At 43.3% G+C, this 9223-nt stretch overlaps 1 protein-coding gene across 1 annotated transcript in view; it reads right to left on the bottom strand.

Moving 5' to 3' along the window:
- Positions 1-6319: 6319 nt before the first annotated feature.
- The window catches only part of LOC308280773 (uncharacterized protein), a 28334-nt gene continuing 25430 nt past the window's right edge, over positions 6320-9223 (bottom strand). The window contains exons 13-14 of the mRNA XM_080755091.1: positions 8492-8541; positions 6320-6969 (exon numbers count right to left, since the gene is read on the bottom strand). Coding sequence (XP_080611217.1) covers positions 6383-6969; positions 8492-8541 — 637 coding nt within the window. The 3' untranslated portion in view covers positions 6320-6382. The remainder of the gene's footprint in view (positions 6970-8491; positions 8542-9223) is intronic.

The raw sequence follows: 9223 nt of genomic DNA, 5'->3' as shown, positions 1-9223 counted from the left end.
TTCATAGTCCATCAGGTTGTATCATGAATGATTGGGATTTAAATTAAAACTCAACGGCAGCGCATATCAAACAAACAGAAGAAAGACCGCGACCAGCACACATCCCTTGCAAGTAGGTGGGACGTTCGCGAACGAATCGAGTATTTTGAACGGCTCTTTGAAATGAACGATGGGATCCGGTTCGCAGTAGGGAGCCGTTCCTTTCTAATGAACAGTGGTGGGAAAATAGCCTACTGCAATCAATGTGGAAATACTCTGCCACAAGTAGAGGTTTTTGGAATGCTAATATACTTGAGTAAAAGTACAAACGTATTGGTATCATTCAACATTTAATTAATGTAGCCTACAGAGTAGGTCTACCAATAGTAGAAAGTAGGCAGAATGTCCTGTTTCACAGATTTTCCAATGAATAAAATGTAGAAAAATCTTTTGAAAATAGCCAATCTACAAGCTCACAATGCAACAAATGGCAGGTATGTAGGCCTACCTATATATGGCAGAAATAAATGTATATAGGGTTGAAGTTATTTGTAATTATAATCAAAATCTACAAAGTAACTAATGAGCCAGTCTTTTGAACGGCTCTTTGAAAGGAACGGATCCCAGAGATCCGGTTCACTTCAAAGGACCATAAATCCCATCTCTAGGAGTCAAAGAAGTACACGCCCATCCTGATCTACAAGCTTACAACGTGGCACGGGACAGACACAGTTTGGTCTTGGAGATCTTGTTCTGGGTGAGCTACACAGTCATACGACTAATCATAAATCAGGCATCATCAGCCATGAGAAGGACGGAGCGGTGCTTTAGCGCAGGAGAGAGAGGGGATGTCAGAGTTGGATGTACATGAAACGTGTCAAGTGAACTCATATCGTCAAAATAGGACACAACTTCCATATTGAAGCTTTTTTTTTCGTTGCGTGAGGCGGTGTTGTGTGTTGAGTCAGTGGATAACGTCATGTGTGTGTATGTGCGTGTGCGTGCGTGTTGCAAAGCACAGCTCTCAGAACACCCCCGTGGCATCTTGTATTCATTATATTATTTATTATTGCTGTGTGCGAGCCCGACTCAATCGGGATAGAATCCTGTAGCGTGCGGAGCGCCCGACTGTTCAAAACGGCTAGTCTGAGTCCGTTTAGATCAGTGTTTCTCAATCTTTTTTGGCTAGAGTACCCCCTTTCGCAGATTTTTTAATCCAAGTACCCCCTTTACCCGACAACAACATTTTCCCAACTGCAATTAAAACCATAACTAGCGGTATATAACGGTATAACCCCCCTTTTCAAGAATCTAACATCACAAAAAGGGAGTGAGAGTTTCAACACTGTGGCCATAACATCTTAGTCGGGAGTTAGACATGACAAAAAAAAACACAACAAGCAACCAGGTCTATAAGGTCGAGAGTTTTGCAAAATACCTAAAATTTTTCTGAATAGGGAAGAACAGAGAAACATAGCCCACAAGTGCAGATTCAAGTGCAGATAAACAGCTACTTTCATAACTTTTGTCTCGTCAATGGTTAAGAATCCAGACACAATTGCAGATAAACAATTTCTTTCACAATTTTTGTCTCACAAACATTCAGCTATCAGACACATTAACATTTACACCCTTCCTGTCAATTTGTCTGCAGTTTTGTAATGCTAAGCCTCTCTTCTAACTTGAATCTCACACCTGCCTTAAATACAATTTGTACTTTGCCTAATTTGACACTGACTACTGACAAACTACTATTAGTCCCATTTAAGCTAATTGTTCTGTCATGCTGATCTCACTCTGCTCATTGATACTTTTAGTATAACATGTGAGTACCTTTTCCACCACTGATTTCACACGTGTTACCGTGTTCACTTTCAACATCACTGCAAATGAAACGGCAGCTTTTAATTTATGCATAAGGATAACAACTTTTAACAGCGAAGCACCCGCGAAATTCTAGTAAATTACATTCAAACAACATTCAAACACATACCAGTTGCCTGGTAGCCTAATATGTAATTTGGGTTGGCAACTATCAGGCTCACAACAAGTTTCTCCAAGTGTCATCATTAAACATAACAGTAAAAGTTTTTTCTCCTTCTAATTCAATTGTAGTTAATTATTTAACTATGAATAATAGTATCATGGTTTATACTTCTATTTTTCTTTTTGGGGGCCATTATCTTGAGTACCCCTTGCAGTACCTCCGCGTACCCCTAGGGGTACACGTACCCCCATTTGAGAAACACTGGTTTAGATTATCTGGTAAAATAATCTGAAAAAATGATCCTGTAGTGTTTAATTCTACCCGATTCAGTCGGGCCCGATTATCGGCTAGTGTATGGCCAGCTTTAGAGGGGTTGAGGGAAAGATTACACTGTGACATGAGCTTCGGTCTGAAAATGGTCTGAAACAGTCTGAAGCTCATGTCACAGTGTAAACTGCCCCTCGCCCCCCAACAACAGCTGACCAGTACAGTAAGTACATACAATCAGGCTGTACAGACAATTAATTTGATTGGCTTATAATTGCGCATCCTCACGATGACATCATAAAAACATTAACTTGTTTTTTTAAGATGATTCTTAAAGTGACAGTAACCCTTTAGGTGACAGGCCCCCTTTAAAGAAGATTTTTTTTTCCCTGTATCGTAAGTGAAGGGACCCAAACTTGAACCCCCTGAATTCACCTTGATCCACTAAGAATATATATATATATATATCCCATATATATATAATGGGAAACTTTTAACATGTTTTTAGATGACCCTAAGGATCATAAAACAAACCTTGAACCATTACTATTGCAATTTATTTTGGGTCAAACCTCAGATCGACTGGCCTACAAGCTCACAGCTCTGTGTGTGCGTGTGTGTGTGTGTGTGTGTGTGTGTGTGTGTGTGTGTGTGTGTGTGTGTGTGTGTGCGTGCGTGTGTGCGTGCGTGCGTGCGTGTGTTATCTCAGTACAAACAGTTTAAAGACATGACCCTCACTTGTCACGGCACAAATTCACATCCAAAATGTTTTATTTTGTTTCAATTTACATAATTGTATTAATTGATGAAACATTGTCACAATTTAAATACAAAAAGCATTGGTCTCATTTCCGTGAAGATACAAATAAATGTGAAATTATATTTTATAAAATATAAGACAGACGTGAAAATACATTTCATAAGATATAAAATAAATGTGAAATGACATTTTATAAGATATAAAATATTTACAATGTTTTTCAACATGCTACCGTTGTAGTCCATGATCAATAGAACCTTCTGCTTCTATCGCAGTCTCTGGAGTTTTTTCACAAGAAATACATCTCAGTCGCAGTGGAAAGAATATGATAGGCTTTGCATCCCTTTTGGCTTGGCGACTGATACTGCTTAAATGAAAAGAAAAATTCCCACCAACTTATAAAGCATGGGTTAATGATGTTTGCATCACTTAAAGGGATATTTCACTTTCAAAAAAACGTTTGGTAATTTTATCATCTAATCAGGCTTTTATGAACACCGTGAACAGTTTTTAATTAGCTTGATAGAATATTTAGATATTTGATGTAAATGTTACCAGGCCCTCCAGGGCCTCTCCCCACACACACCCATTGTAACTTCAAACTTCATTTTAACCATGATAAATTCATTAAAAACACCCATTATTTTTTTCTGGTGACTCATACTACCCTCCTAATATGTGAGCAGACCATGTTTTTTCGATAACCTTTTTCATTTATTTTCTCTTTTTGTATTTCATTTTTTCCATTTTCCCAAATAATTATTACTAATAAATGAAAAAAGTTATTGAAAAAACACGGCCTGCTCACGTATTAGGAGGGTAGTATGAGTCAATAGAAAAAATAATGTGTGTTTTTAATGAATCTATCATGGTTAAAATGGAGTTTGAAGTTACAATGGGTGTGTATGTGGAGAGAAGCCCTTCCACTGCTCCCTGTTGAAAGTGGAATATCCCTTTAACTTTGGAAAAGATCCGTTACTCCACAAGAGGATTCGAAGGGCGATCTGAAATTCTTTGCCATCTGGCAACCTTTTTTTTAACACATATTGAGAGGATGAAGACATCAATGATCCATAATACTGACCCCATTGTGTGGTTTTGTATTTTATTGTATTGTATGTATGATGTATTGTTTTATCTTCTTTTTATTTGTATTTATTTACTCATTTTAATGATAATCTTTATTGTGCTCTCCTGTCCATGTAAATGTGCTTTATTTACCTTTTTTCTTTACTATTATTATTACTATTCTCTTCTATTTTCTTGATCAGGGTACAAGACACCAGGGTTGTGGCCAGGGGCGTCACTGCACCACATTCTGGGCCCTGGGTACAAGGAGTCACTGTGGGCCCCCCATGAATGTTAACTATTGAAAAGTAGCAGATCTACAAGCTCACAGCGCGGCACCGAGTGCCGTGCTGCAAGCTTGTAGATCTGCTAGTTTTGTAAAATCGTGAAAATGTGTGCAAGAAACCTATGTCAAGGACCCTCAAGAATCAAGATGATATGTATTTGGCCACGGACACCGATCTCAAAATATTTAGTTCCAGGGACCACCCAGAAGCAAAATTTGAGTTAGAAACGTTCGCTTTGAAAATACATATATTCAAAGATTTGCACACATTTTCACGACTTTTCCAAAAATAGCAGATCTACAAGCTCGCAGCGAGCTTGTATATCTGCTATTTTTCAATAGATAAAGTTACTAGGGCCCCTCCACCTTGGGCCCCGGTAACTCAGTCCCACTTTCCTACCCCTTGTGACGCACCAGGGTTGTGGCACAACCTCGGAGCGTGAACTTTGGGGGGGTAAAAATATATCTTCTTTTGTATGCTTTTGTGAACTGAATTTACATGTTGTAAAATAATAAAGAAACCTTGAACAAAAAATAAAAAATCTGTACAATATTGATGTTTAAATGTTTAAATCTGATCAGAGTCTGATATGTGAAAGAAATACACCTCTGTTTGCCACAGACCACAAGATTTTGGCAATTTTGGGGGAAAATAGCCTATATCTACAAGCTCACAATGTGCTGCATCGCGACGCGCTCTGAGCTTGTAGATCGCCTAATTTCAAATGGTCAATGTATAATTATAATATAGTTAAAGTGGCTACTCTGATTTTGATGCTATGTACATGATTGTTGCTGGGGACCCCCTGTAACCCCCTCAAGGGACCCCACTTTGAGAACCACTGTATCTATAAATCTGTACAGCAGGGGTCTTCAACGTTTTCAGGCCAAGGACCCCTTAGTTGAGAGAGATGAAGCAGGGACCCCTTATTTGAGAGAGAGATGAAGCAGGGACCCCTTAGTTGAGAGAGAGATGAAGCAGGGACCCCTTAGTTGAGAGAGAGATGAAGCAGGGACCCCTTAGCTGAGAGAGAGATGAAGCAGGGACCCCTTAGCTGAGAGAGAGATGAAGCAGGGACCCCTTAGTTGAGAGAGAGATGAAGCAGGGACCCCTTAGCTGAGAGAGAGATGAAGCAGGGACCCCTTAGTTGAGAGAGAGATGAAGCAGGGACCCCTTAGCTGAGAGAGAGATGAAGCAGGGACCCCTTAGCTGAGAGAGAGATGAAGCAGGGACCCCTTAGTTGAGAGAGAGATGAAGCAGGGACCCCTTAGCTGAGAGAGAGATGAAGCAGGGACCCCTTAGTTGAGAGAGAGATGAAGCAGGGACCCCTTAGTTGAGAGAGAGATGAAGCAGGGACCCCTTAGTTGAGAGAGAGATGAAGCAGGGACCCCTTAGCTGAGAGAGAGATGAAGCAGGGACCCCTTAGCTGAGAGAGAGATGAAGCAGGGACCCCTTAGTTGAGAGAGATGAAGCAGGGACCCCTTAGCTGAGAAAGAGGTGAAGCAGGGACCCCTTAGCTGAGAGAGAGATGAAGCAGGGACCCCTTAGTTGAGAGAGAGATGAAGCAGGGACCCCTTAGCTGAGAGAGAGATGAAGCAGGGACCCCTTAGCTGAGAGAGAGATGAATCAGGGACCCTTTAGCTAAGAGAGAGATGAAGCAGGGACCCCCATCTACAAGCTCTCAACGCCTCGCAGCGCGAAGTCCTCCTCAGAATAGGGAGGTGAGGGTTAAAGTTGTTCATTTAAAATAATGATCCTCTCACAAAGATTTGGAGGACCCCCTGTAGTAACTCTGGGGACCCCCTAGGGGTCCCGGACCCCCTGTTGAAGACCCCTGCTGTACAATATTCATGTTTAAATGTGTTAGACACACAGAACCCCCCCCCCCCCCCCCCCCCCCCATCGCTATGGAACCCCTCCCAACCACCACCACACCTGTTCCTGATTATTACTTTATGATACAACATCCTGCCTGTCTGTCTGTCTGTCTGTCTGTCTGTCTGTCTGTCTGTCTGTCTGTCTGTCTGTCTTTCCTCACACCCTGTCCTCACACAGACACACAGAGGAGTCATCGCCAAACCCAAACCCAGCATAGAGAGGTTCAGTGAATGTGTTCTGGACGGTGTACAGGTGTGTCAGAGTGTCTGAGGACACTGTGTAGAAGGACAGAGTCCCAGCAGGACAGTCCACATACACTGCTGCTCTGTTGACCTCCTGACCCCTGTGACCCCCTGCTGCTCTGTTGGAGTCAGAGGGACGGAGAGGAAGGATAGTGTACCTACTATTGTGTAAGACACCGTAACGGTCTCCATGGTGAACATCACTACAGACCAGACCCCAGGACTGCTCATTCCCTCCAAGTTCACAGTCATCATCCTCTCCTTTCCTGTTGATTCCTCTATAGGTCAGTGCTATCAGAACCAGTCCACCTGTCCACTCTACCTCCCAGTAAGAGCGTCCAGTCAGACCCTCTGTACACAGAACATGCTCCTCTCCATCAAACCTGTCGTGATGATCAGGATATGATTGATCCTGTTCCACCCGCGTCGCCTTCCTGTTGTTGTCAGACAGAGACAGCTTTCTGTGTGCTGTGTTTGTGTCCAGAGTGAGACGATGGGAATCTGATGAGAAAACAACACAGTAAACATTAAAAACATCACACACACACGAACACGCGTGCACGCGCGCACACACACACTCACACACACACACACACACACACACACACACACACACACACACACACACACACACACACACACACACACACACAGGAGAGGAGAGGAGAGGAGAGGAGAGGAGACTTTTTCAAACTCGATGATGCACTGTGAGCTTGTAGATCTGCTATCTTTAAATGGAAAACAGTAAAATATGGATAAACAGTTTAAAATGAGTTGTGCTGTGTTATCACATTTTGATGGGGACCCCCTGGAACCCCCAAGAACCCCTGGAACCCCCCAAGGACCCCTGGAACCCCCCAAGGACCCCCTGGAACCCTCCAAGGACCCCCCAAGGACCCCCTGGAACCCTCCAAGGACCCCTGAAACCCCCCAAGGTCCCCCTGGAACCCTCCAAGGACCCCCCCAAGGCCCCCCAAGGACCCCTGGAACCCCCAAGGACCCCTGGAACCCCCCAAGGACCCCCCAAGGACCCCCCAAGGACCCCTGGAACCCCCCTGGATACAAGCTCTTGTGTAGTGAGCTTGTAGATCTGCTATTTTCGATGTCCAACAGGGAAGCAGGGTTAACATGGTTCAAAGAAGGTTCTTTGAGGAACCATTTGTGGTTGAGAGCTTGTAGATCTGATATTTTTCAAAGAACATATTTGGTGTAGAGGGAAACATGGTTTACGTGTTTAACAATAAAATAATTATTACATTCAAGTTTTATTAAATTAAATCAATTCCAGATTATGGCTTTAATTAACCAATTGAACCCTAGTGACCCTATTCTGTAATAATAATTCAATAAATAGCAGATCTTTAAGCTCACAACATGTTGCAATGGAACACGTTGTGAGCTTGTAGATCGTCTATTTTCTGCAAACAGACTTGGTGTCGAGGGAAAAGGAGGGGCAGAGAATAGAGCCCTGAGGAACCTGGTGAGACAGAAAGACTCCTAAAACACCCTGGACGACGTTCCACGCGTCCTAAAACACCCTGGACGACGCTCCACGCGTCCTAAAACACCCTGGACGATGCTCCACGCGTCCTAAAACACCCTGGACGACGCTCCACGCGTCCTAAAACACCCTGGACGACGCTCCACGTCCTAAAACACCCTGGACGACGCTCCACGTCCTAAAACACCCTGGACGACGCTCCACGCGTCCTAAAACACCCTGGACGACGCTCCACGCGTCCTAAAACACCCTGGACGACGCTCCACGTCCTAAAACACCCTGGACGACGCTCCACGCGTCCCTGACTCTTCTCTCTTCCCTAAAACACCCTATCAAAGGTTCCCCTAGTGGAGATACATTTACTACACCTTTACAAACACATTGGTGAAGGTTTGTTATAATGTCCCCTGACTACAGGGAGGGAGGTGCCAACAGAGTCAAAACAGAGTATATGTGAGAGATTAACACAGACAGACAGACAGACAGACAGACAGACAGACAGACAGACAGACAGATACTCACATCTTGTAAGGAGTTCAGGTTTAATCCAGTGTTCTCCTCCATGATTCACACTGTAGGAAAAAGAACAACAATGAATAAATGGGATGATTGATCACTATTATAATTTATATTTTATGGTGCGTTCATGGAGCCAATGTTTACATCTGGTCACATGGTGCGTTCATGGAGCCAATGTTTACATCTGGTCACATGGTGCGTTCATGGAGTTAATGTTTACATCTGGTCACATGGTGCGTTCATAGAGCTAATGTTTACATCTGGTCACATGGTGCGTTCATGGAGTTAATGTTTACATCTGGTCACATGGTGCGTTCATGGAGCTAATGTTAACATCTGGTCACATGGTGTGTTCATGGAGCTAATGTTTACATCTGGTCACATGGTGTGTTCATCTGGTCACATGGTGCGTTCATGGAGCTAATGTTTACATCTGGTCACATGGTGCGTTCATCTGGTCACATGGTGCGTTCATGGAGCCTGGACAATAAGGTAAAAACCCTCTCAGAGGAATAAAACTAGTAAGACACCTCAGGGTGACAAGCAGCCTCGCCCTAAAGGGTGAGGCTGCTTGTCACCTAACCCCTACTGACACTAGGAGCTTCTGTTTACATCTGGTCACATGGTGCGTTCATGGAGTTAATGTTTACATCTGGTCACATGGTGCGTTCATGGAGTTAATGTTTACATCTGGTCACATGGTGCGTTCATGGAGTTAATGTTTACATCTGGTCA

The sequence above is a fragment of the Nannobrachium achirus genome (assembly GCF_963921795.1).
Source record: "Nannobrachium achirus genome assembly, contig: SCAFFOLD_272, whole genome shotgun sequence".
NCBI classification, from domain to species: domain Eukaryota; kingdom Metazoa; phylum Chordata; class Actinopteri; order Myctophiformes; family Myctophidae; genus Nannobrachium; species Nannobrachium achirus.
Note: the sequence above shows the minus strand (reverse complement) of the source record. Positions and strands in the feature narration are given on the sequence as shown.